At 45.5% G+C, this 27,956-nt stretch overlaps 2 protein-coding genes across 3 annotated transcripts in view; both read right to left on the bottom strand.

Annotated features, from left to right (window-relative positions):
* Window positions 1-736: 736 nt before the first annotated feature.
* Window positions 737-15,947, bottom strand: LEO1 (LEO1 component of Paf1/RNA polymerase II complex). The gene is made up of 12 exons (XM_087704180.1): window positions 15,794-15,947; window positions 13,234-14,121; window positions 10,513-10,617; window positions 9,077-9,171; window positions 8,684-8,826; window positions 7,479-7,563; window positions 7,287-7,381; window positions 6,054-6,188; window positions 5,820-5,955; window positions 4,392-4,578; window positions 2,927-3,024; window positions 737-1,014 (listed from the first exon to the last, which is right to left on the bottom strand). Exons 1-12 carry the CDS (start codon window positions 15,849-15,851, stop codon window positions 913-915), a joined length of 2,127 nt encoding a protein of 708 aa, XP_087560306.1. The 5' UTR covers window positions 15,852-15,947; the 3' UTR covers window positions 737-912.
* A 2,337-nt stretch (window positions 15,948-18,284) lies between these two features.
* Window positions 18,285-27,956, bottom strand: part of LOC106552678 (tropomodulin-3) — a 39,281-nt gene continuing 29,609 nt past the window's right edge. For both annotated transcript variants that reach the window (XM_087704181.1, XM_087704183.1), the window contains exons 5-10: window positions 26,836-26,925; window positions 26,099-26,229; window positions 24,101-24,208; window positions 22,555-22,698; window positions 20,930-21,074; window positions 18,285-18,576 (exon numbers count right to left, since the gene is read on the bottom strand). In XM_087704181.1, the coding sequence (XP_087560307.1) occupies window positions 18,542-18,576; window positions 20,930-21,074; window positions 22,555-22,698; window positions 24,101-24,208; window positions 26,099-26,229; window positions 26,836-26,925 (653 nt within the window). In that variant the 3' untranslated portion in view covers window positions 18,285-18,541. The remainder of the gene's footprint in view (window positions 18,577-20,929; window positions 21,075-22,554; window positions 22,699-24,100; window positions 24,209-26,098; window positions 26,230-26,835; window positions 26,926-27,956) is intronic.

The following is a 27,956-nucleotide window of genomic DNA, read 5'->3' on the forward strand; positions in this document are numbered from 1 at the left end:
GCCTGCAGAGCTGGCAGCAGATTCGGACAGAGAGGAGGTTAGGGAGGAACATGGTCCAGTCTTGGAGTCTGGGGAAGGCTCTGATGAGGGCTGTGTTGGAAGCAGAGAGGGGGCAAGGGCTGTCTGACAGTCATCAGCTGCCTTCAGAGTCAGACATCAGTGAGGCAGATGAACAGCTGGAGCCTGTTCCCAGTGTGCGCATGCACAGAGTTGACAGACGAAGGGAACAGCTAAGGAACAGGGGTCGACTTGGGAGTAAGGCCACAGGTGGACGATGAAAGGCCCCTCCCAGAGGAAATAAAAGAGGAGCGAAAGGGGTGTGGGGTTTGCAGGAGACCATTAGTTCGCTTAATTGGTTCGACAACGAATGGCCCCTCCCAGATGAAATAAAAGAGGAGCGAAAGGGGAGTGGAGTTTGCAGGAGACCATTAGTTCGCTTAATTGGTTTGTGACTCTCAAAGACTCCTTGCCAAGTTCGGCAGAGATCGGCCTGGCAGCTCTCCAAGCCAGATGAGGTCTGTGACCGTAAATCCTCCCTTGAAAGACTTTGCTGGATGGGAATGAGCAGAATTCACAGTCAATTAATAAAAAGGGTCAGAACAAGATATGCCCTTGTCATCAAACAGGGAAGGTGCTCAGCATTATTAACATACATCTAGAATGTGGGGGGCTTAAGATGCGGGGACTTCAACTCCCAGAATCCCCCAGTCAGCCACGGAGGAGACATAGGCCTTCCAGTACGGCCAGCCCAGAATGTTTTATTCACATTAATATTATTAATGCAAGCGCCGTTCCCACCCCAATCTCCACTGAATCTACTTACACATGGTTGGAAAAGAACAATATAATCTCTATTTTTTTAAAAAAAGAAACAAACCAACAACTATCACCCAAGTTCAGAGTCCATGCCCTTTACATATCCTCATCTTCATCATCGCTGATCACATATTTCTTCTGTTTCTTGCTGACCTTCTCGTCATCTTCGGCTTTCCTCTTACCAGAAGGCTCACTCTCCTGCAATTAAAAAAAAAAAAAAAACAAGAAAGAAATTTCAGACACAAGACAGGATTTGGAGAGGAAGTTCCTGCTCAATCTATTTCCTTAAGTACCGTATTTTTCGGAGTATAAGACGCACCGGAGTATAAATTGCACCAAGGTTTTGAAGAGGCAGATTGTCGGCTGGCGACTCCCCGGGGGAGAGCCTTCTCTGTTGCAGCTCCGGCCCTCTGGAACGATCTCCCCGTGGAGATCCGGACCCTTATTACCCTTCCGGCCTTCCGCAAAGCCACCAAGTCCTGGCTGTTCCAGCAGGCTGGAGGGGGGGGCTGAGAAGCATTTACCTCCACGGAAATTGTGAGTGTTGGTTTTGTTTTTAATATGTTGTCTTTGTCTCGTTTTCCCCCTTTCCCTTGTCTTTTGTGAGTCGCCCGGAGTCCTCCGGGAGGGGGCGGCATACAAGACAAATAATTAATAAATAAATAAATAAATAAATAAAACAAAAAAAATTTTTTACACTCTGCAAACCTCCCCAAAATGACCCGTTTTGCGAAAACGGGCCCTTTTCTCCCCCCCCCCCCAATAAAAGGGCATGAATAGCCCTTAGGAGGCTTGTAGAGTGTTCCTGGGGGGATGGAGGGGGCCAAAAATGAGCAAAAACGGGCCTGTTTTTCATCAAAAAAGGGCATTAGGCAGCTTTCTCTACCTGCATTTTTTACGTGCTTTCGAACTGCTTGGTTGGGAGAAGCTGGGACAAGTCACGGGAGCTCTCTCCGTTACGCGGCGCTAGGGATTCGAACCGCCGAACTCCCGACTTTCTGACTGACAAGCTCAGCATCTTAGCCACCGAGCCATAAAAAATTCTGAAATAATGTCAGTAATTTTGCAAGTTTCTCCCCTACTTCTCCAATACATGTGATACATCCATCCTAATACAGACAGTTGCCTTCCGGATCAATATTTGTTTTTTCTAGAGTCTTATGAATATCTTGAAAAGCTCAAAGGTTCTCCCACTGCAACCAGCCCCCCAAAAACAATCCTTCTAAATTAATTTGAGGCAACCAACAATGACTTATGATTAAAAGGACGCTCTTACAAAAAAACACTAGTGTCTGGGGCATGCCACAACATTTGTGTCACATATGTTGTGGGTTGCTGTTTTTTTATGCTGAAGCGCCACTCTGTGGTGAAGTTGGAAAACACTCAAAGTGAACAGCTTGAAAAAGACAGAGAGAAAAAAGGCATCTTTCCATGATCTGTTATTAGATGTTCAGTTCGGGGCAGAATCAAAAAAAACCACAAAATTGCTGAGAATTTTCCTGCTTATCAGTTGCCCCCTCCCCAATCATAATCCCACCACCGCAGGTTTTTAAAACGGAGGCTGGATGGCTATCAAGCAAGAGGGTTTTGATGATGGATTTCTGCAACAGTAGCCTTTGAAATAACTTCCTGGGAATAGGCTCCAGTTGTTCGTCTGCCTCACTGATATTTGACTCTGAAGGCAGCTGATAGCTGGCATACGGCTCTGGCCCCTTCTCTGCCTCCAACACAGAGCCCTCATCAGAGCCTTCCCCAGACTCCAGGACTGGCCCAGGTTCCTCCCCAACCTCCTCTACCCTTCCGAATCTGCTCCCACTGGCGGGCCACAACAAGCTGTCTCAGGGATTCTGGGAGATGAAGTTCACAAGTCATAAAAGGGGCTCCGTTTCCCACCCCTGATCCAAATGATGTAAATTAGCTTGTCTGTCCAGAAAGACTTTGAAAAACGACAACAAGATGCTTGTTATTTCAGGGTTGATTGGATTCAAATTTGGTCAGATTGTCCTTCAAATGAAAGTTTCACCGTACATCAACCCAGAAGTGGACATATATCCAGTTACGGACCAACAATCAACTGTGTGGTCCAGCAACTCCGCCTGGATTCTCTCACCTCATCACTGTTGAGTTTCTTCGCTTTGAGCAACCTCTGCGTTTTCTCCTCATCTGAACCGTCATCACTGTCCGAAGAATAAATCCGAGCGCGCTCCTCTGGAAGAGAAAACACGCATTATACGTCGAAGGCCAGGCTGGAAAACAAACCTTAAGATCTCCCGAGCGCAGCTTAGAAACTGGACGTTAAAAGACGAGGTTGGGCCCCCACGCTGTGCCAACCCCTGGTGGAAAATGTCCAAAAAGCAAATGGGATGAACGACACTGATAAGCTTTATTTGCACAAGCGCTGGGCAAGAAAGGAGAGAGAACAAGGGAAAGCAAACACACCCTGTGAAGAGAACACAACAGAAGGTGCAAATTAAAAGGTTTCAAACACAGCTGCAATGTTTGCAAAAGGCAAACAGGCCATTAAGGAAGAAGACAGATGACCAGGTGACCTGTAGGTTGTTAGATAAGCTCAAAGCTTCTCCAAATTGGCACCTTTCTCTTGGGGTAACTGGACTGGCCATACTGGCTTGGATACTGAGAGTGGTGGACTGTATTGTGGCCCATCAGTGGCCAGCTAAACTGGCGGCAGATTCGGACAGTGAGGAGGCTGGGGAGGAACATGGGCCAGTCCTGGAGTCTGGGGAAGGCTCTGATGAGGGCAGAGAGGGTACCAGGGCCGTATGCCGGTTATCAGATGCTTTCAGACATCAGTGAGGCAGACTGCAAAAAGATACAGCTGCTTTAATGAGATGCTTCTTGCACTTGCCATCTTGAATAGTCCAAAGCACTTTGCTGAGTGTGTTTCAACCTAGTATGAACCAGTCGGTTTGGTCCACACAACCATCCAAGCCCAAATTAAACAAACCAGGTTATTGTTATGGCCCACCAGATTCAGACAGTGAGGAGGTTGGGGAGGAACCTGGGCCAGTCGTGGAGTCTGGGGAAGGCTCTGATGAGGGCTCTGTGTCAGAGGCAGAGAGGGGGCCAGGGCCGTCTGCCAGTTATCAGCTGCCTTCGGAGTTGGACATCAGTGGGGCAGAAGAACAGCTGGAGCCTGTTCCCAGTGTGTTCATGCGCAGAGTTACTAGACAAAGGGAAGAGCTAAAGAACAGGGATCGACTTGGGAGTAAGGCCACAGGTGGACGATGAGTGGCCCCTCCTAGAGGAAATAAAAGAGGAGCGAAAGGGGAGTGGAGTTTGCAGGAGACCATTAGTTCGCTTCATTGGTTCGGGACTCTCCGAGACTCCTTGCCAAGTTTGGAAGATACCAGCCTGGCAGCTCCCCAATCCAGATAAGGTCTGTGACTGAAAATCCTCCCTTGAAAGACTTTGCTGGATGGGAATGAGCAGAATTCACAGGAAATTAATAAAAGATTTTTTTTTAAAAATCAGGACAAGGAGTCTACTTCGTGATTTGTGAAAGCCTCGGTGAGAACTGGCTGGAACCGGTCAGGAGGGGGACAGGAGAAGGATACCTCGTATTCCGCCTTTGTATCTGTTCTTGATGGCGGCCAGGCTGATGGCCTCTTCTCCTTCTTCTTCTTCATCGTAGCGGTCGGGCTCCAAGTAACTGGCGCTCAGGCCCCGCTGGTGTTGTTTCTCGCGCATCCTTCTCTGTTGGGATTCCCTACGGATGGACGCTCGCAGCCTCTCCTCCTCTTTCTGTGGGAGAGAAGAACAGAATCCGGAGGGGTTGGCTTGGTTTTTGTGTTGGGGACGGAATCCGGACAAGCCCAGATTAAAATCATGAACCCTAGCAATCTCTGAATTGGGGCCAGCTGCTCAGCCCCACCCTGGCTCACGAGGAGTACCGCCACTGCGCAAAGAAAACTTATTTTTCATTCCTTTGATGCTTTTAGGTAAAGGTTCCCCTCGCACATATGTGCTAGTCGTTCCTGACTTTAGGGGGGGCACTTCTCACCTCCGTTTCGAAGCCAAAGAGCCAGCGCTGTCCGAAGACATCTCCGTGGTCATGTGGCCGGCATGACTAAAGGCCGAAGACGCACGGAACGCTGTTCCCTTCCCACCAAAGTGGCTCCTATTTTTCTACTTGCATTTTTTACGTGCTGGTAAAATGGTAAACAAAGCAACTGTATATTATTACCCATTAAATGAAATAATAAATGTATTAAGAATGATTAATGTAAAGAAGAATAACCATTATGTGAATGTGTACTTAAAAAATGTAAGAGACGTAAGAGAGTAAAAAAAAAAATCGGATTCTTAAAAAAAGGATAAGGTTTACCCCTCAATTATTCTTGTTAGGTATAATTACTGATTGTACAGTTATAGAGACTAACTTGATTTTGCATTTAATAACGGCAGCAAGACTGTTGGTGGCGCAATACTGGAAGAAGGAAAATTTGCCGACTATTCAAGAATAGATATTAAAAGTAACAAACCTAGCAGAGATGACTAAAATATCAGCATATCTCAAGGACCACTCAAATGAGAGCTTTAAACTGGAGTGGAGAAGATGGATTGACTATATTCAAAATAAATATGGGACTAAGAAATTCCAGATAGTTTATGACTGAAGAAACAAGGAATGATATAATCTGTTTAGACTTAGCCTAACAAAAGAGGAGTTAAAGCTCAAATGAAAGATGATACTAACTTTCTTTAAGTTTATTTTAGAACATCTTTGTTAAAGATTTATACCCTGTATTGGTTCTGGGAAGTCGGGGGGGGGGGAGGTTGGGGGGGTTCGGGTGGGGAGGGCAGGGGGGGAGGTAAACATTTGTAAAAGTTTTTTTTTCTAAAATTTTCAATTAAAAAAAAAAAAATCAGCAGATTTTGAGCAGCAAGGCCAAGAAACAAGGCAGCCAAAATTTACCCGTCCAGTTATAGACGAGAGGAGAGGGAAAGGCAGAGTTTAAGGATGAGGTTTGATTGATGGGTACCTTAATCATTTCTGTGCGCTGGGACTCGGGATCGCGGCCAGCCATGGGCAGAATGCGGATTTTCTGCGTCTTCGAACATCGGTCGGCCAACGAGAGGGTCATCTTTCTGTGCGTGGCGCTGTCTGTGGAGTGTGGCCTGCGACAAATGAACCAAGTCAAAATAAGACTCTGCTGAGGGAAGGAGCCTTTTCAAAGCAAAAGGACAACACGCCGTCAAGATATTCACACCCTTACCGGAAGGTCAGTTTGGTCTTGAAGACGGCCTGTCCCTGAAGCCCAGTTCCTTGTCTGATGAAAAGATGGTTGTGGTCTCCCTGCAGGGGGGCTTTATACACGTCAAAGACTTCATTCCCCAAATGCAAGGACATGCTTCAAAAAGAGAGGTTAATTAATCAAGGAGAGAAGCAACCTAGAACTAATGAGAAATCTCCTGACAGTCAGAACAATTAATCAGTGGAACAACTTCCCTCCAGAAGTTGTGAATGCTCCAACATTGGAAGTTTTTAAGATGTTGGATAACCATTTGTCTGAAGTGGTGAAGGGTTTCCTACCTAGGCAGGGGGTTGGACTAGAAGACCGCCAAGGTCCCTTCCGACTCTGTTATTCTACTCTATTCTTATTCTATTCTACTAATTCTATTCTATTCTTCTACACTACACTACACTACACTAATTCTGTTCTGTTCCGTTCCATTCCTTTCTATTTCTATTCCTATTCCTTTCCATTCTATTTCTACTCCATTCCATTCCATTTCTATTCCATTCTTTTCTTTTCTTTCTATTCTATTCTAGTCTATTCCTATTCCATTCCATCCCATTCTATTCTCTATTCTATTCTATTCCTATTTCCATTCCATTCTATTTCTATTCCTATTCCTTTCCATTCTATTTCTACTCCATTCCATTCTATTTCTATTCCATTCTATTCTTTCTTCTATTCTATTCCTATTCCATTCTATCTATTCTTTTCTATTTTATTCTATTCTATTCCTATTCCATTCTCTATTCTATTCTATTCTTATTTCTATTCCATTCCATTATTTCTTCTTTCTATTCTATTCCTATTACACTCTATTCTTTCTATTCTATTCCTATTCCATTCTCTATTCTATTCTATTCTATTCTTATTTCTATTCCATTCCATTATTTCTTCTATTCTTTTCTTTCTACTCTATTCTATTCCTATTCCATTCTATTCCATTCTATTCTCTATTCTATTCCTATTTCTATTCCATTCCATTATTTCTTCTATTCTTTTCTTTTCTATTCTATTCCATCCCATCCCTCTTCCCTTCCATTCTAAACTAGTTGGTGCAATTCAAGACAATCTCAATTTTTCCCCGCCTTCAATTAACGGGATCGAAGAACTGAAACTAAGAAGAGAAAACACCCCTAAGGACCACCTCTTCTACCCTCCACCCCCCAAACGTGTTTTAAGCTTAGCCGTTTCCCACAACTGTCCACTTACCTCCCATCAGACCACTTGACGATCCGGGCGTTACTTTCTCGAATCTCCTGACCTTCCTCATCTCGGCGAGTTCGCCAACGGATCGTGTTCTCTACCTTTCAAGACCCAAAAGTAGACAAGAGAGGCTGGCCGTCAAGGAGCAAAGTCAAACAGTCAGGCTAGCGAAACGCCCTTGAATTCAAAAGCCCTTACCTTCAGTTTTAATCTCGTCCTGCCTTCTTCATCCAGCATCTCCTCGTCTTCAAATTCATCCTCGTAATACTGAGGGTCGAAAGGCCTGGAGGGACAGTAAGAAGATCGCACAAATCCAGTCAAAGATTTTCCTCACTCTAGGCCAGTGGTTCCCAAACTTGGCAACTTTAAGACTTGTGGACTTCAACTCCCAGAGTTCTCCATCCAGAAGAGCTAGCTGGAGAATTCTGGGAGTTGAAGTCCACAAGTCTTAAAGTTGCCAAGTTTGGGAACCACTGCTCTAGGCTAAAGGTGTCAAACTTGATTTCATTAAGGGACATATCGGGGTTGTGTTTGACCTCAGGGGGGGGGCGTGGCCAGCTTGTTACTCCTGTCGGGGGCGCCTGTGGGGTCCCGAGTGCTGTTAGCAAAAACAGACACCTGAGCTCCATTTTCAGCTGCCATGGCCTCCTGCAACCCACTGTGGCCCTCTGGAGCTCTGCGGGCCGGTCCTTCGTTGTTTCCAGGGGTGGCCAGCTCTACCATATTTTTCAGACTATAAGACGCACCAGAGTATAAACCAGGCAATTTTTTGCACACAAAAAAAAAAAGTGGGGGGAGGGCGTGCAGAGGCTTTGGGAAGCTTGTAGAGTGCTCCTGGTGGCTGGGGGAGGTGCAAAAATGAGCACGTCCATTTGTGAGAAGGAGTTTCGGGACAACAAAAAATGCTATATTCAGTGTATAAGATGCACCCAGATTTTCACCCTCTTTTTTGGGGGGAAAAAGGTGTGTGTCTTATACTCCCAAAAATACGGTACTTAAAATATTTACAAAACGTGAGGAGGTGTACTCGCTTTTGTGATATACTGAATAGTTTACTGTCCACCTACCTCAAGCACACGCACAAACACTCAAGGCATCTGTATTCTGACGCTTTATTTAAATTAAACTTGTAGAGTAGAAATTGCATGACTTCTGTAGATGCCGTACGCTAAATCAAAAAATCAGCAACTGATTTAGGGTTGACTGAATGTCAGTGGCAACGGGGCAAAAGGCGAAGTCATGGGGGCGGGGAGCCCGATTCGCTTAACTACCGTGGGACTAATTTAACTGCACCATTCACATAACACACGTGGCCAGGAAAGGTGTAAATTGGCACTCGACTGTGGTGGTACATCAAGGAGTACCTGCATTTCCCCAGATTTCAGCTTCTGACTCCCACTCACCTGGGTTCCACACTGAGGAAGTTGGGAAGCTTTACGAAATACAGGTCGTTTCCCAGATCCGTGTTGACTTTTGGGATTTCTACTTCTATCCGTGTTTCAGGAATAGGCTCTTCTTGCTGATCCTCATTCAAACCATTCTCATCCTAACCCAGAGGAGGGGGAAAAAAGAGACAGACACACACACACCCAAGTCAGTTATGAAAGGGAAGTGAGTTGAATATCCCTCTGTATAGACCAGAGGTAGTCAACCTTTTTATACCTACCTCCCACTTTTGTATCTCTGTTACTAGCAAAATATTCTAACTGCCCACCAGTTCCACAGTAATGGTGATTTTATGAAAACCTAATGAAAATATTTTTAAATAATGCTATGAATTTTGCTCCTCTACTTACAATAGGCTGCCCTGGTGTTGGTGGCTTGTCTTCTCCATCACTTCCTGAAGAGATATCATCTGCTCCTCCAAATAAATCCATTGCGTCTCTGTTATCTTAAGCAGAAGTTTAAACAGAAGAATTACAATAACAGAATAATTGGATATGAATATTGAATGTTACCCGTGAAGGGAAGGTTAGAAATACGTTTGGACTATATATAAAGGTTATTAATAACGATAACAATAAAAAAGAACAAAATTAGACACAGCTAAGTTTTAATTATTAGGGGGGGAAATGTTATGATATAGGATATAGTCAAATAAAGAAAGGATAATGATAATAAATTATATACATGCTATGGGTATAATATAAGGGAATTGGATGTAAATGATAAACAGGGATTTGGAAAGGAGGATTAGAAAATTTTGGTATTAAATATTATTGATATTTAGCTAGAATAGGATATGAGGACTTAATGTTAATGGAGGATTTTATAAATAAGTAAATGAAATGCCAGTATGTGGTTATGGTATATTTTATGATGAAGGACATTTAAATAATCTATATTTAAATAAAAGTGGAGGTATGATGATGGTAATATAATAAATATCTCAGTTAAGATATTAGAATTAATATGAATTATATTTGATGGCGATGGAAGAGATGCACAAAAGCCTTTTGTAACCAACTGATACACTTTCTACAGTATGTAAAGAAGGAGGATTTGTATGTTTGTATTGAAAATAAAAATATATTTAAAAAAAAAAGAATTACGATAACAGAAAAATACGGGCAAATCTGGCTTAAAGGAAGAAAAACGAGAGACCTACAAGATTAGAGATGGGAGTCGTCACAAGGTTCAAATGTCAGCACAATTATTAAGTTAGTAAACCAAATGGGCAAAAATAAGTGAGGCATACACACAACCTCCTACACAAGCACACACCCTTTCTTTCAAGGGGCTCAGTGAGATATATACACCGTATTTTTCGGAGTATAACACGCACCAAGATTTTGAAGAGGCAAATTAAAAAAAAAAGTTTTTGCACTCCGCAGACCTCCTAAAAATGACCCATTTTTTTGCAAAAACGGGCCCGTTTTTTGTCCAAAAAAAAAAAAAAAAAAGGCATGCATAGCCTTTAGGAGGCTTATAGAGTGGGAGCTGGGTGGGGGGCATCCTTTTTCCTCTTCCTGTCCTAACTGAAAGCCCTATCAATTGGGGAGCCAACCGGCAACAGGGAGCTGCAGCAGAGGGCTGAAAGAGCCACATGCGGCTCCGGAACCACAGATTGCTGACCCTCTCAGCTAGACCTACAACACTTTTTTGGGGGGGGGGGAATGTACAGCGGAGCCTGGAGGTTTCTGCGCTAGGCCACTGGAGGAAAAGAAGAGTGGCTTACCGCCCAAAACCAAAGCGCAATCCAAACAGAAGAGGAGAAAGCAAGGTGGCTTACTTTTTTGCCCTTCCGCATCGCTTTCCATTTCGGAATCGGATGCAATTCGCTTCTTGCTCTTCATTTGGGGAATATCGTCGTCACTGTCACTGATTCTTGGTGATTCTGTGAGAGCAGAAATGTTGTTAGCCCTCCATCCAGGGTTACAAAACCCCTTCCCGACCAACCTTTCCAGCTGGAGCCCTCAGGTGCTAGAGAATACAATCATCACTATCCCCCCGCCCAAAAAAATATATATTTGCATGTAAATTAAAAACCTAATTCGGGGACACACAAATCAAGTGAACCGAGAAGCAGGTCTGAAGGGGATGAATCTTTTTGCCGTACTCATCTCTGAGAAAAACAGCTGGCCAGTGTTGCTTAACCAAAGTTTGTCGTGCCAAACTGTTAACAGTGATTTACCCTAGGACATGTTCAAGAGTGTTGCGGCCCGCCAGCGGCCAGAGGAGCCGGAAGCAGTATTGGACACTGAGGAGGTTGGGGAGGAGCCTGGGCCAGTTTTGGAGGCTGGGAAAGGCTCAGAAGAGGGCTCTGCATCGGAGGCAGAGACGGGGCTGAGGCCGTCTGGCAGTGATCAGGTGCCTACTGAGCTAGACAGCAATGAAGCAGAGGAACAGCTGGAGCCTGTTCCCAGTGTGTACATGCATAAAGCTGCCAGAAGAAAAGAACAACTCAGAAATCAGGGTGGACTTGGGAATAAAGCCACAGATGGAAGGTGAATGGCCCCTCCCATAGGACATAAAAGAGGAGCGAAAGGGGAGTGGGCTTTTGCAGGAAACAATTCGTTCGTTCGGTCATTAGATTCGTTTCAGGAATGTGAAGATCTGTCCATGAATCTCAGAGATTCTGTGCCAAGCCTTTCCTTGCACAGCGCCTCCTTTGGAAAATATTGACATGGCAGCTTTCCAAGCTAGATAAGGTCTGTGGTCATAAATATTCCTTTGAAAGATTGTTTGCAAGACCTTTGCTGAATGTGAATGAGAGGAATTCACATTTGTTTAATAAAAGGGGTTTTGTTGGGACCAGGACTCTGCCTCGTGCTTTTTTGGGGAAGCCTAGGTCAGAACAAAGAGTTCATTTTATTTATCTATGCAGTTTAGAGACCACCTGACCACCAAACACTGGGTGGCTTATCAAATTAAAAAGTAGAAAATAATAATAATAATTGTTGATCACATACTCAGCTGCTGTAAAAAAATCGCACAGACTGATTATAAATTTACGGCACAATTCAGTAGCACAAATGATCCATTGGAATTTGTGCAAAAATTATAATATTAAAACAGCAACAAATTGGTGGGAACATCAGCCTGAAAAAGTCACCGAAAATCAGATGGTCAAGATCTTGTGGGATTTTCGTATACAAACGGACAAAATACTGGCTCATAATACACCAGACATCACACTGGTTGAGGAAAAATAAGGTTATAATCATAGACATCGCAATACCAGGTGATAGCAGAGTCGACGAGAAGGAACATGAAAAAAATCGCGAAATACCAGGACTTAAAAATTGAAATTCAACGACTATGGCACAAACCAGCAGTGGTAATTCCAGTGGTAATTGGCACACTGGGTGCTATTCCAAAAGCACTGGAATTACATTTAAAACAGTTAAAAATTGACAAAATCACCATCGGTCAAATGCAAAAAGCCGCACTGCTTGGATCTGCACGCATATTACGAAAATACGTTACGACATCCTAGGTCCCTGGGTGGGGCCCGACTAGTAACCAATGCCAAATCCGGCGAAACAACTGGCCGCTGTGGTACAATTGTACAATAATAATAAAACAAAAACAAAACCCCGGAAGAGACTTTTAAGAGATAACATTCTGCAGTGTTTCAGCTCAACCTCATCCAAGGGTTTTTCAAGCTCAGCAACATTTAAGCTACGAAGACCGGCTGGGGAATTCTGGGGATAGAAGTCTTCAGAGCTTAAAGTTGTTAAAGTGGAGAAATACTACCCTAACTCAAAGCCTGGGGGGAACAGCTACATTTTTTGCAATGTTTTGAGTATAATCAAGATCAATAGAACAACCTATGCACCAGAAATGGGTTCCTACCAGTTCGCACCTATTCGGCAGAACCGGTTCATCAAATCTACCAAACCGGTTAGAAGAGATTCCACCAGTGGATCCGGAAAGCAGGCCACACCTACAGAAGAGGTTCCAAAATGTTTTGAAACCCACCACTGGTCCTTGGATATGATTATTCTACACTATCATGCTCCTATTTATAAAACTCAGTGCCTCTGTGAAAGGTAAGGATGACTACTGCGTTTGTGGTGCAATCAGAACATTGCGTGTGTTGAAGTTGTTTTAACGCAAACCAAAGATGCCTTTTAAAAAACAAGTTTACATCATATTCTTATGCATGCCAGTGCTGTGTGTGAGGTAATTTAAGGTGGTTCTGACAAGTGTCGTCGGCATCTTCATATCCGGTCACATGGGTGGTAAGCCACTCCCATCCGGTCACATGGGTGGCAAGCCACTCCCACAAAGGAGGCCACACCCACAGAGTAGGTTCGAACAATTTTTGAAACCCACCACTGCTATGCACCCCTTTGGATTTGCTTAGCTAAAACTCCCATTCTTGCAAGCCGTGTGGTTAGAGTTCATGAGAGAAGCAGGCTCAACCAGGTCAACAAAGAAAACCAACATGAAAATTAAAACATAAACTTATCTAGCCCTCATCCATAAATCCCCCCATTTCTTTTACCTGATTTGTGCCCGCGCTCCTCTTCGTCGTCTGACAAATGGCGCTCCTCGTCCTCTGAGTGCTGAGGCCTCTCATCGTCTGAATTCAGAAGTTTCTCCTCTTCCGAGTGGGCTGCCCTTTCATCCTCATCCTCCGAGTTCTGCATGTTTTCTTCGTCGGAATGTCGCGGCCTTTCCTCATCGTCCGAGTTCTGAAGCTTCTCTTCGTCAGAAAGTTGGGGTCTCTCGTCTTCCTCATCAGACTGGTCCATCCTCTCCTTGCGGTGGTCCGAGATCAGGGTCCTCTCTTCATCGTCCGAGTTTTTCTCTTCGTCGTCGGAATGCTGAACCGGCTCTTCGTCGTCTGAATTCTGGAGCTTCTCGTCATCTGAATTCTGGAGCTTCTCGTCGTCTGAATTCTGGAGCTTCTCGTCGTCTGAATTCTGGAGCTTCTCGTCGTCTGAATTCAGGAGCTTCTCGTCCTCCTCCGACTGATCGCTCTTGTCCTCTCCACCCCATTTTTCGTCCTCGGAATGGGCTTTCTCGGATCCTTCCGCCTCAGAGTGACGGCTACCGTCCTCCGACCTGCGGTCCTCATCATCTTCCTCATCGTGCGCAGCTTCTGAGCCACTGTGCTGCTCGATCTCTGACTGATCATTGTCCTCGTGTTCAGAGTGCGCCGAGCCTTCGGAAGGATTGTAGGAGCGCTCCGACTGGTTGTCGCTGCCGCTGTGGTGAGACACACCATTGTGAGACCCACCGTCATCCTCACTGTCTTCACCGAACAATTCTTTATTGCTGGGTTTTAAAGCATCTTGATCGTCCTCTCGGTCACTCTCGCTACCGGAAACATTACTAACGGAGCCGGTGTTCTCCCGGTCTGAATCTGAGTCAGATCCAGAATCAGAGTCTAGCCAAAAAACAGAGAAAATGCACAGTATTAATCAGAGAATAAGAATCAGATTTCTTACAAAGCAAACATAACACCACCACTTTGCAATTAAAGTATTCCTTCTGCCTGAAGGAAAGCGTACTCTATTTTCAGAAAGAGAGGGTATTAAATCAATATTAAAATGATGTTAGGGTGCTTATGGAGATTCTCAGTCACATCCAGGACATGGTTGTCCCAAAGGTGCTTTTTTTCAAGAGGCAACTGGACTTTCTGGGTTTTTCTTTGAAGATGTTTCGCCTTCTCATCCAAGAAGCTTCTTCAGCTCTGACTGGATGGTGGGGGCAACGGCCCCTTGAAATAGCACCTTTGAGGTGCCAGGGTGCATTTCAACACAGTATAAAGAAACAGCATCAAACAGGATATTACCAAATATCTGAACAGGCAAAGGAGGAAAATAGACAATTGTAAAAGGCGGCAAATAGGGGGGAAACCTGCAAAAAATGTAGTTCCATGCACCTATCTGTGCATTAAGTTTTCCAGCCTCAGAAAGACTGGTTTCACAATTGCAATATTTTTCCAACAAAACTTTATGACACTGAACCATTTTTTTTTAAATTATGTTTTTATTTTGACTTTTTTATAACTCAAGAAGGTGCACATTCCTAATACTAACAAGAACCCTGAAAGGTGGATTAATAAGGCCCTCTGAACATGCTCGAAGGAAGGAAGGAAGGAGGGAAGGAAGGAAGGAAGGAAGGAAGAAAAGAGGGCAGGAAAGAGGGAAGGAAGGGACAAGCAGGTAGGGAGAAAATAAAGAAAAAAAGAAGTGAGAAAAGAAGGATGGGAGAAGGGAGGGAACAGACAGGAGAGAGGGAAGGAAGGAAGGCAAGAAAGAAGGAAAAGGCAAGAAGGAAGGAATAAAAGAAAGAAGAAAACAAAGAAGAAAATGAAGGAAGAAAGGAAGGAAAGGACAAGCAGGCAGGGAGAAAAGAAAGAAGAAAAGAAGGGAGAAAGGGAAAAGACAGGAAGGAAGGAAAAAGGCAAGAAGGAAGGGAAAAAACGAAGAAGAAAAGGAAGGAAGGAAGGATGGAAGGAAGGAGGAAGGAAGGGACAAGCAGGCAGGGAGAAAAGAAGAAAAGAAGGGAGAAAAGAAGAAATGGGAAAGACAGGAAGGAAAGAAAAGGCAAGAAGGAAGAAAACAAAGAAGCAAAGGAAGGAAGGAAGGAAGGAAGGAAAGAAAGAGGGAAGAAAGGGACAAGTAGGCAGGGAGAAAAGAAGGAAGGGATGAGGGAGGGAGGGAAGACAGGAAGGAAGGAAAAAATGAAAGAAAGAAGGAAGGAAGGAAGGAAGGAAGGAAGGAAGGAGGGAAGGGACAAGCAGGCAGGGAAAAAAGAAGGAAGAAAACGAAGAAAAAAGAAAAGGAAGGAAAGAAGGAAAAGGAGGGAGAAAACAAGTAACAAATGACGAAAAGAAAGGAGAAAAGAAGAGAGAAAAGAAGAGAGAAAAGACGGGAAGGAAGGCAAGAAGGAAGGAAGAAAACAAATGAAGAAAAGAAAGAAGAAAAGAAGGAAGAAAAGGAAAAAAAGAAAGAAAGCGAACCCTGAAAAATTCTCGGGCGGCGTTTCCAAATCAGGGCGGGGCTCCGCGGATGTGCGATTGATTCCCTCGCCCCCCCCCCAGCCCCCCCTACCTTTTTGCTCCGGTTCCGTGTCGGCGTCGCTGCCGAAGAGTTCCTCCATGTCGGCCATGCAGAGAGAAGCCCAATTTCAAGGCCAGAGCCACGGACCCGGCGCTGGGAGAGCCCGGAAGTGGCGCCCCTCGATGACGTCACGGGTCCGCGACCAGGCCCCTCAGCGGAAAAGGCGGGTTTTCTCGGGGCGAATTTCTTTCACTCCTGCAATTCCTATCAAACATCCCACGGTTCTTTAGTCTTCGGCTGAGACATAACACGTGTTCATGTATCCCATGAGAAGCGTAGTGGGGGGTGGGGTTGGGGGTAGGCGAGGAAGGAAGAGGGTTACCCTTGCAGGTTATAACGATTGAGGGTCCCGCCTCTTCACTTTAATATATCTATGGCAAACCGTTTCTCATTGAGGAAAAAAAAAAAGGAAGTCATTCTCCATAGAGATAAAATTGTAGAGTCTCTATTCCCAAATTGGATTTTAAATTTTTTTTTACCAGGAAAGGTAGATATGATGGGTTGGAAAAGTCAGCACCCTCCTAACCATTCTGATGAGCCACGAATCTATTGGCGTTGTACATTTCTCTGCCTGAGTTCATGGGGACCTAACCCTAATCCTAAATGGGGTTTCCCCCCTATGGGATTTTCCCATGTATTTGACCAGGAAAGGGAGATACGACGGATTGGAAAAGTCAGCACCCTCCTAACCATTCCAATGAGCTGCAAATCCATTGGTAGTGTCCATTTTTCTGTCTAAATTCATGGGGACCTAACCCTAACCCTAAGTGGGTTTTTCTCCCCTATGAGATTTTCCCATGTATTTTACCAGGAAACGTAGATACGACGGTTGGAAAAGTCAGCACCCTCCTAACCATTCCGATGAGCCGTGAATCCATTGGCGGTGTCCATTTTTCTGTCTGAGTTCATGGGGACCTAACCCTAAACCCTAAGTGGGTTTTCCTCCCTATGGGATTTTCCCATGTATTTGACCAGGAAACATAGATAGGGCATGTTGGAAAAGTCAGCTCCCCCCTAACCATTCTGATGAGCTGCAAATCCATTGGTAGTGTCCATTTTTCTGTCTAAATTCATGGGGACCTAACCCTAACCCTAAGTGGGTTTTCTCCCCTATGAGATTTTGCCATGTATTTTACCAGGAAACGTAGATACGACAGTTGGAAAAGTCAGCTCCCTCCTAACCATTCCGATGAGCTGTGACTCCATTGGCAGTGTCCATTATTCTGTCTGAGTTCATGGGGTCCTAACCCTAAGTGGGGTTTCCCACCAATGGCATTTTCCTATGTTATAGGAAACTTGGAGCCGAGGTGGCGCAGTGGTTAAATGCAGCACTGCAGGCTACTTCAGCTGACTGCAGTTCGGCTGTTCAAATCTCACCGGATCAGGGTTGACTCAGCCTTCCATCCTTCCGAGGTGGGTAAAATGAGGACCCGGATTGTTGTTGGGGGCAATATGCTGACTCTGTAAACCGCTTAGAGAGGGCTGAAAGCCCTATGAAGCGGTATATAAGTCTAACTGCTATTGCTATTGCTATTATATTTCAGCGCCTTCCCCTTTTCCGAAGGCCAGCCTCATGGGCTAGAGAGTTACCAGAGAGAATGAAATGGTCAAGGTGCAAATCAGAAGCAATGATTTATAGGGGTTGTGCTCGCGCAGGACAATATTTCTCAGTGATAACTAAGTTCGTTTCGCTTGGTAGCATTTAAAAGCATCTCTTTAATCACAACCGTTGCAAGGATTAAATGTTTTTTAAAATCATTTTAATATATTTTTATTATGTAAAACCATTTGTATAATTTGAAGTGAATCGGGTGTCCCCAAAGAACAAGTTGGAATCCTGGGCCACCCCAGTTGTATGTATGTAGGATATGTATCTGTTTGATAAGGGGGAAGAGGAACAAGCCCCCCAAAAAGTCGGATGGGATGGGGGGAATGATCACATCCTATCCAAAGTGCGATTCCTAATTTACAGCTTTCCTGGACAGAATGGTAAGTGTTTCCTAATTAGAAAGTAAGAGCCATGGGACAGCATTTCCTCTCAAGTAAATCTTAAATCTTCAAAATCCTGGATTCCCCTTTTGCTGCACCTGAGTCGTGTGTGTGCCACATCCCTATTTTAAAATGAAGGATTCCCCTTGCACACTCAAGTTGAGGTGCATCTCAATTGTCAACGGCATGCCTATTATGGGATGGCTCTACAAAGGAAGGACTACAAACCTGGCACTAGACGCAGCTTCAGAGAATAATCCAGGGCTGGAAGGGACCTAGAGGTCATCTAGTCAAACCCTGCTCCAGCAGGACATTGTGAGTTTCTGTCTTTTGATCCTCCAGTTACATGACTAACATAGTCACATGACCCACCAAGCCACGCCCAAACCACGCCCATAGGACTGGTAGTAAAAAAAAAAAAAAAAAAGATTTCACTACTGCTTTGGTCCCAACTCCTGACACAAAAAGGAATCCACCTGAGGACAGACGGGGCTGGCAGGTTTTCAAATCGTGTATTGGATACCAGCGCTGGTAATATAACTTTATCAAATATATATATATAAAGATACATACATATATATAGATATATATTTACACACGCAACCGTATGAACAAAAAGAGGAATGCTAATTCCAGTCTTTTCCCTTCTATGCAAGTAAGAAGAAATCTTGGGGTGGCTGAACCCCAGGTGAAGAAGTGGGTGCCCTTTACTGAGGTCCAGCATCTCTCCTCTTCTGACGGCCGGAGGGTTTAGGGGTGGTCGCCTTCCACTCTTCTCTTGCGGACTGTCCAGACGGAAGGGACAGAACAGAGGGGGCAAAATAAAAAAAAAGGAGAGAAAAGAGAGAGAATTAATTTGGCGTGAATTCATCACGTGCCGTTCGTCAGAAGGGAGGGATTACAGATTTTCCTCGATTTACAGCCATTCATTTAGCGGAGAGAGAGAGAGAGAGAGAGAGATACAATCGCCATTTGTGTCCTTCCCGGCTGGTTTCTGACCAACTCAAAGGGGGAAACTGGGTTTTCTTAACAGTCGCTGTGATTTGCTTAACCCAGGGTCAGCAACCCACGGCTCTGGAGCCGCATGTGGCTCTTTCATCCCTCTGCTGTGGCTCCCTGTTGCCTGTCGGCTCCACAATTGATAGGGCTTTCGGTTAGGACAGGTGGAGGAAAAAGGATGCCACACTAGGAGGAGACTCTATGGTGGGGGAACCGGACTTCTGGTCAGCAGAGGGAAAAGGACGCCACGCTAGGAGGAGACTCTATGGTGGGGGACCTGGACTTTTGGTCAGCAGAGGAAAAAGGACGCCACGCTAGGAGGAGACTCTATGGTGGGGGACCTGGACTTCTAGTCAGCAGAGGAAAAAGGACGCCACGCTAGGAGGAGACTCTATGGTGGGGGACCTGGACTTCTGGTCAGCCAAGGAAAAAGGACGCCATGCTAGGAGGAGACTCTATGGTGGGGGAACCGGACTTCTGGTCAGCAGAGGAAAAAGGACGCCATGCTAGGAGGAAACTCTATGGTGGGGGACCTGGACTTCTGGTCAGCAGAGGAAAAAGGATACCATGCTAGGAGGAGACTCTATGGTGGGGGAACCGGACTTCTGGTCAGCTACAGAATTAATGGGGGGCGGGGGGGCAGCTTCCGGTTAGGATGTTTGTGACTCTTTGAGAGTTTAAGGTTGCTGACCCCTGGCTTAACTGCTGGGGTTAAAAAAAAGGTCGTTAAAAATGGCCGTGACTCCTGTAACTTGCTTAAGCAGTGGAAATTCTGCTTCCAAACGGGGGTCGTATAGCGAGGACTGCCTGTAATCCAATGGGACACGGGGGGCTATGCCCCACAGGGACAAGGAAATGGATGGGGGCTGGGATTAAAAGTAAAAACCAAGTTAAGATTTAGTTCAGCTTTCAACAAAAACACCGTTAAATGTTGAAACAAACAAACAAAAAAATACCGTTAGGGTTTTAAATCAACGAAAGGCACCGAGAGGCTCCACTCTGGACTCCCTCTTCGCTATCATTAACCGCACCCATTCAGTGGCGACCTTTGCAGGAGTTTGGGAGGCCTGCCCTGTACTTTTCAGCCCCGGGAAAGCTCCCGCCTCTGTACACACTCTGCCACCCATGCTCCACAGCCCTGTCATGCCAAACCACGACACTAGCAGCAGCTGAAGCCGCTCCTGACTGAGCAGGAATGTTTGTGCGGGAGCAAACGACAGGGGAAAAAAAAAAGCAGAAGGAAAAAATTCATGCAAGGATTGTGCGAGGGAAGCATGCGGAGACACAACGAGGCGACCTTTTTTCAAGAGATTTTTGTTTTCCTCCCTTAGCGCTTAATACCAAGTGGGCAAGAAGAACCTCTCCAGAAAGCTTCAGGGCTGAAGTGACGCAAGGAGATCGGCAGAGATATTAACTCCCAGACGCCAGGCTAAGGACGGAAGAAGGAAGGAGAGCAAAGTACGAGAGAAAGATCCCAGAGTCCTGGATTTTGGAGACGCAGAGAGGAGAGGAGGAGAGCAGAACGGCTCTCTCAGACGCTGAAAATTAAACCCCAAACAAAAAAAAACCCCAGATTATTATTTTGCTTTCTCGTTCAGAACGGTCATGTTATAGCAGAGGTCCTCCTCCGGGTGCCGTCGACCGGACAATGCCGGCTGGCGGCTCCCCGAGGGAGGGCCTTCTCTGTAGCTGCACCGGCCCTGTGGAACGATCTTCCCGTAGAGATCCGGACCCTTACCACTCTCCCGGCCTTCCGTAAAGTGACTAAGACCTGGCTGTTCCGGCAGGCCTGGGGCTGTTGATTAATATCCAGCCCCACTTGACTGAATGGATGGTGTATTAATTTTAATAATTGTATCTTTTAAAATGCTTCTATCTTGCTTGTGAGCCTCCCAGAGTCCCAATGGGAGTGGGCGGCATACAAATTTTATTAAACTTAAAACTTAAGGTCTGCAACCTGCAGCTCGGGAGCTGCATGTGGCTCTTTCGTGCCTCTGCTGCGGCTCCCTGCCGCTCAAAATATGCGTCACACCCGCCAATGTGTGACATCTGCCGGCAAACTTGTACTAGAACAGGGGTGTCCAAACTTGGGAACTTTTAACACTTGTGGGCTTCAACTCCGAGAAGAGCCTGTCTTACCTAAATCGTTGTTCTTCGTGATGGCGTTGGCTGCTCTGGTACGGGGTCCCTGCTGCATGAAGTGATACCCAAACTTAAGGATCTTGACGTTTTCTTCAAGCATCTTGGCAATCTCCATTTCTACGGGTGTCCCGAGCTGCTGCCTCTGTCAGAAATCACCCAAGGTAGAAGTCAACAAATGCTGGCCAGTTACAAGAGAGTTGCTTGAAGCGGATGGAGCATAGGATAGGGAGATCCATCCTCCTTACGGGTTACGTGACAAGGAATTCTCATTCCCAAGGGCAAAACAAGCATCTTTTAAGGTTAGAAACCATGATAAAGGCTCAAAAACTTGCACCTCATCCGGAGTCATAACTGTTCTGACCGAGGCTTCCCAAGAGCAGGAAACAAACTCCTTGTCCCGACAAAAACCCCTTTCATTAATTGACTGTGGATTCTGCTCATTCACATCCAGCAAAATTTTTCAAGGGAGATTTACAGTCACAGACCTTATCTGGCTTGGAGAGCTGCCAGGCCGAGATCTGCAAAACTTGATGCAAGGAGTCTCGGAGAGTCACAAACCAACTAAGCGGACTAATTGTCTCCTGCAAACTCCACTCCCATTTTGCTCTTCTTTTATTTCCTCTGGGAGGAGCCATTCATTGTCCACCTGTGGCCTTACTCCCAAGTCGACCCCTGTTCTTTAGCTGTTCCCTTCGTCTGGCAACTCTGTGCATGAGCACACTAGGAACAGGCTCCAGCTGTTCTTCTGCCTCACTGATGTCTGACTCTGAAGGCAACTGATAACTGGCATACGGCTCTGGCCTCCTCTCTGCCTCCGACACAGAGCCCTCATCAGAGCCTTCCCCAGACTCCAGGACTGGCCCAGGTTCCTCCCCAACCTCCTCACTGTCTGAATCTGGTGGGCCATAACAATAACCTGGTTTTTTTTTAATTTCGGCTTGGATGGTTGTGTGAACCAAACCAGCTAGGTTGAAACACCCTCAGCAAAATGCTTTGGACTATTTAAGATGGCAAGTGAAAGAAGCATCTCATTAAAGCAGCTGTATCTTTTTGCAGTGTAACTTGAGGGAATTATCGCTAACTCACTAAAGCAGCCTTGTCCTTATCGTGTTTCTGAAAAAGTTGGAAAAGAGAGAGAGGCTAGGGCTGTGGTGCTGAACAGAGTGAGCTCCCGTTACTTGTCCCAGCTTCTGCCAAGTGCCAAGAATTTTGATCCCGTGACCATGGGGCATGCTGCAACGGTCATCTAGGGACATGGTGGCTCAATGGCTAAGATGCTGAGCTTGTTGATCAGAAAGGTCGGCAGTTTGGCAGTTCGAATCCCTAGCGCCGCGTAATGGAGGGAGCTCCCGTGGCTTTTCCCAGCTTCTGCCAACCTAGCAGTTCAAAAGCACGTGAAAAATGCAAGTAGAAAAATAGGAACCACCTTTGGTGGGAAGGGAACAGCGTTCCGTACACCACCCTTGAGTTATGCCGGCCACATGACCACGGAGACGTCTTCGGACAATGCTGGCTCTTTGGCTTTGAAACGGAGATGAGCACCGCCCCCTAGAGTCGGGAGCGACTAGCACATATGCGCGAGGGGAACCTTTGCCTAGGTAAGGTGGACAAATTGAGGTTACCTGGTTATCAATTTTGATCTCTGTCAAGGTTTCGTTCTCTCTCAGTGCCTCTATCAAGGCCAGAATGCCTGCGCCGGTGATGAAGTTGGATTCAAGGTTGAGGCTTTTCAGTGTCCTGTTTGCACGGAGCATGTCCGCAAAAGCCTCGAGAGACAAAAAGAGAGGCAATGAAGTCCACACCGGATAACAGAAGACACTCACGCTTCCTTACATACTGCATAGCAAAAGAGAGAAGTAGTTGCCCATAAGTGGCACCTCTCAAAGCTAAAACTGAGATAGCAATAGCAATAGCAATAGCAGTTAGACTTATATACCGCTTCATAGGGCTTTCAGCCCTCTCTAAGCGTCGTGCTCAAATCTCAAATTTCTTTCATCAGTTTAGACCAGACTTAGAGCCGAGGTGGCGCAGTGGTTAAATGCAGCACTGCAGGCTACTTCAGTTCTGCAGATCGGCTGTTCAAATCTCACCAGCTCAGGGTTGACTCAGCCTTCCCTCCTTCCGAGGTGGGTAAAATGAGGACCCGGATTGTTGTTGGGGGCAATATGCTGACTCTGTAAACCGCTTAGAGAGGGCTGAAAGCCCTATGAAGCGGTATATAAGTCTAATTGCTATTGCTATTGCTATTTGAACAGAGTCGGGAAGAGAGAAAGAGTGGAAAGAGGAGAGAGGAAGGGGAAGTTGAGAAGAGAGGGATGGCAGAGGAAAGAAAGGAGGCAGGGAGGAGGAGAGAGGTTGGAGGTGAAATAGGGTATAGTACGGTGCATGGGAAGCAGAAGAGCATATGAAAGTTGTTGTGGATTGATGGTAAGAGGAACTGATATAATATTGAGTAATACAAAATAGTGTGTGTTAAGATGCAATGGTATACTTTGGGTTATCCATATGTAAATTTAAAAAAAACTTTTGAAAAAAACAACAACGCCTCCATTTGAGGAATCTGACCAATGGGGGAAAGCTTAAGGAGATTTGGCCAGCCTCCTCTTCTTAAAGACCAATCTGGCTCATTATAATATCTTGGATCACATTCTGGGATCTCCTCCCGCATTCGACTCTGATCCATCAGTTGATTCCCCAAGGCTGGAAGAGACCAGGCAGATGTTGAAAGCATCTTTCCAACACTCACAATCCAGTGGTGGGTTCCGGATCCCTTCGCAATCGGTATGCTGAATATGGGGCTGGGCGTCCACCACGTCCACGCACAGTGTGCATTCATGCGCACCACCGCCCTGCGACGCTCCGCGGAGCATCGCGCAGGCACCGTACGCTGCGTGCGCAAATGGGCCGGTTGGGTCAAATAGAGGTAAGGAGAGCAAGGGGGGGGGGAGGCTCCAAAGCACTGTACTGGAACGGTACCTGGTGCGCCCAGCAGGCACTGGTACGCCCGTACCACGGCGTACCGGCCATAACCCACCACTGCCACAATGGCGCTAAGATAAAATTGATGTAAACCACTGTCTGTTGAGTGGGCTGGGCCTCCCTTCTCCCACCTCCAATGATTTCCTATTAAGACACAGGTGTGAGTGCCAGATGTGGCTCTTGGCTTACAATGGCCACGGGGTCATTGCTCCGAGTGGCTGCGAGGCTTAAGCTCATCACGTGGGTGTTCATCTCCAGGGCTTTGGCAAATTCTTTTAGAGTCGGGATAGGAATATTCTGGAAGTCAAGCAAAAAGAAAAAGAAAAAAAAGGTGTGAATATGGACTCAAACTCTTTAAAAAAAAAAGTTTCATTTTTCTTTCTCGTCCATACATTCGCAAATATACATTGTCATAAGTACAATTATAAGGGACGTATCAGTGGTGGGATTCAAATAATTTAACAACCGGTTCTCTGCCCTACGGACCAGCTGGGTAGGCGGGGCTCAGTGGTCATGTGACCGGGTGGGAGAGGCCAACTCAACATCGCTGACGTTGATGGGCGCTTCACCTTCGCTGTTACAATGGAATAAGGGTTAACCGGAGAGGCAGTTTCTGTGAGCAGGGCAATCAAGATGAGGCTAGAAACAACACCAGAATGTTTCCTTCCTGCCTTCCTTACAGGATTAGCCTTGTAAAGTGGAGAAAAACCAAAAGAGATTTCTTCCAACAACTGGTTCTCCCAACTGCCTAGAAAGTTAACAACTGGTTCTCCCGAATAGGTGCGAACCGGCTGAATCCCACCACTGGGATGTATCCATAGAGGGAATATACCAGGCCAAGAATCGTGCGCTACCCAGATTGGGATGTCTATCCTGGTGGGGGGAAAGGCAGTGGTGGGTTTCAAAAATTGTTTGAACCTACTCTGTGGGTGTGGCTTCCTTTGTGGGAGTGGCTTGCCGGCCATGTGTTCTCTCTCTCTCTCTCTCTCTCCTTCCTTTTGTCTCTGTCCCTTTTTCCTTTTTTTCCTTTCATCTCTCTCTCACTTTTTCTTTTTTTCTTTCTTTCTTTCTTCCTTTCTCTTTCTCTCTCTGTGTGAGTCTGCCTGTCTGTCTGTCTGTCTGTGTGTGTGTGTATGTCAGTGGTGGGTTTCAAAAATTTTTGGAACCTCTTCTGTAGGTGTGGCCTGCTTTCCGGGACCACTGGTGGAACCTCTTCTAACCGGTTCGGTAGATTTGACGAACCGGTTCTACTGAACTGGTGCGAACTGGTAGGAACCCACCTCTGGGTAAAGGTAACAAGCATCGAGGTGTCCAGTGAAAGGTAGAGATAAAAAAGGCCAACCAGGGGTGGAGCTGGCACAAGTGATAAGAACATGATGGTGAATGTGCCAGGGTAAAGGGTGCGACCAAAGGGCTCTTGAAAAGCAAGTGGGGAGGGATTTGTTCCAGGCCGTTGAGATGATCTTGAAGGTGTAATCAGTGGCCTCTTAAAAGGCAAATTGGGAGCAGTTACGATCTACGTCCGTGAAACGCAGGACTTTTAATATTTATCACAATCCATTTCAAAATTTAAACAGATAATCAGGGGTTGCTTTCTTGCCACCCTACACATCCATTTTATTTTACAACAACCCTACTCCTCCTTTCCTCCTTCCAACCTCCCTTCTCTCCCTTCTTCTTTCCTCCTCTCCTTCCTCTTTTCTTCTTCCCCTCCCTCTCCCCCCACTCCTCCTCTCTTCTTCTCCTTCCTGCCCTCTCTCCGACTGTTACTACCCCTCCCTTACTTCCTCTCCTTTCTCCTTTTCCCTCCTCTTCCTCCCTCCTTCCGTTGTTGCATTTACTTGTTTTCTTCTTCACTCTGATGGATTTTCGGGGTGGGATTCCAGCAAGCCCGGTTTCATATTTACATAAAAATAAACTTCCTCTTCCACATGTTATTTCCCATTATAATAATTCCACATATGTCGGACTCAAACTCTTATTAAAGTTAAAAATGTGCTGCTTTCCTTTCGGAATGACGTGCAGGATCTGTGTTATTTGCAAGTTCCTGATATCCTCTTCCAACACACGACAGCAGAGGATCAGGCTTGTGAATATGGCCCCATTATCATCCCCATAAATTGCAATTCTATAATTGAGATGCTCTCCCCTGCAAGGAATATTTCACTCGTTCAACTCGATTCTTACCTTGATGTTGTTCAGGTTTACTTCAACAAGGCTTGGATCGTTATCTTTAACCCTCTGCAAACTCTCTTCCACGTTTGTAGGGTTTGGTGGTTCATCAAAAACCGGGATTACCTTTTCCCCTTTAACTACATCTGAATTAAGGGGGGAAAACGTGGATTATAGGCACTGATATTTCCATTACAAGTAAATAGAATAAGAATAGAATAACAGAGTTGGAAGGGACCTTGGAGGTCTTCTAGTCTAACCCCTGCTTAGGCAGGAAACCCTACACCACCCTAATGTCCCTGCTAAACCAAATCTTCCTACAACTGCTTTACTACCAATTCAGAAAGTGAATAGCAGTTTAAATAGCAGGTTATTTTAAAAGAGGTATATTTCTTTCAGAATAATCGATTTCTAAATCACATCCTGGGGTAGATTTGTCAATAGTTAAGTGAACAGGACTTCTCCAAACGTTGCCATCCAATTTTTAAATAGGCAGTAAAGGAAATTTAGTTCATAGAGGTAGCCCTATGAAAGACATTTAATTAACTGGGTTTTATTCAAATTTAATTTAATCAAGCACTGGTTCTGTGCATCTCTTTAGACTGGCTCCACCAATGTGTCGGAGTTCATCCCTCATTCTACTTCTCTCCTTGATCCAGTTTCCATCCATTGCTTCTCATCTTGCTTTGTGGTGCTGTGGGAAATAGGTTGACTCCCGCTTTGTGTTAAGACTTTCAAACTTGGACACTCACTTGTGAAACTTTCATTGGCGACACCGTTGCTGCTTCCCACAATATCCTGGAACTGGGAACTACTTATCAAGTTGTTCATTCCCAGGATGGCTGGAATTAAAAGAAAAAGAGAGGGGGGGGGGGACGTAAAATAATTATTGCACTTTATCCTTTCACTTCAAAGGAGGGACAAAGGGGCAATCCGCGTTTCCCCGTGATTATTTTTGCAAGCCTCAACCTGGTGAAAAAGGAAGGAGAGGGAAAAGGGGTGACCAATAGCAAGGAGGGACGGATTCAGTCAAGAGCATCGTTGGAAGTCCTGAAGGCCAGGATAGGGAGAGATTGCATGAAGAATATCTAAGTGACGACGAAGGGTTGATAGCAACCTGACAACACGTGATTAGTTAATCAACAGGTAATAGCAATAGCAATAGCAGTTAGACTTATATACCGCTTCATAGGGCTTTCAGCCCTCTCTAAGCGGTTTACAGAGTCAGCATATTGCCCCCAACAACAATCCGGGTCCTCAATTTACCCACCTCGGAAGGATGGAAGGCTGAGTCAATCTTGAGCCGGTGAGATTTGAACAGCCGAACTGCAGAACTGCAGTCAGCTGAAGTAGCCTGCAGTGCTGCATTTAACCACTGCGCCACCTCGGCTCAGGTAAAGGGATGCGGTGGCTCAGTGGCTAAGACGCTGAGCTTGTCGATCAGAAAGGTCGACAGTTCGGCGGTTCAAATCCTAGCGCCGCATAACGGAGTGAAGAACCAATAATGATGGATACATGGGAAAAGATATGGGTAAGAAATGTAAAATTTACGCAAGCCCAAAATCTGAGAGAGAATTTTTACAAGATGTTTTATAGATGGCATTTAGATCCCAAAAAATTGGCTTGTATGTATCCGAACCTACAACCTAAATGCTGGAGATGTGATTGTGCTGATGCTACGTATTATCATATATGGTGGACTTGTAAAAAGGTCAAAGCATTTTGGATAAAAATATGGTGGATTATGCAAAATATCTTTAAAAAGAGGATAAAGTTTACTCCCCAGTTATTCTTGTTAGGTATAAAGTAAGAGCAGGGGGAAATGATCTGCCAATTCTAGTTATATGTATTTTGTGCTTAGCTTTGCTAGACA

This window comes from Thamnophis sirtalis, unplaced genomic scaffold (assembly GCF_051295495.1).
Source record: "Thamnophis sirtalis isolate CommonGarterSnake01/CBP01778 unplaced genomic scaffold, rThaSir2_p1.2 scaffold_2, whole genome shotgun sequence".
Classification (NCBI taxonomy): Eukaryota; Metazoa; Chordata; class Lepidosauria; order Squamata; family Natricidae; genus Thamnophis; species Thamnophis sirtalis.

Coding starts and splice junctions, on each gene's coding strand:
- LEO1 (XM_087704180.1), bottom strand. CDS start 15,851: ATGGCCGACATGGAGGAACTCTTCGGCAGCGACGCCGACACGGAACCG. Junction 4,579..5,819: donor AGCGCACAGAAATGATTAAG/GTACCCATCAAT, acceptor TCTCTCCCACAG/AAAGAGGAGGAGAGGCTGCG. Junction 3,025..4,391: donor ATACAAAGGCGGAATACGAG/GTATCCTTCTCC, acceptor TTTCTCTTCCAG/AGGAGCGCGCTCGGATTTAT.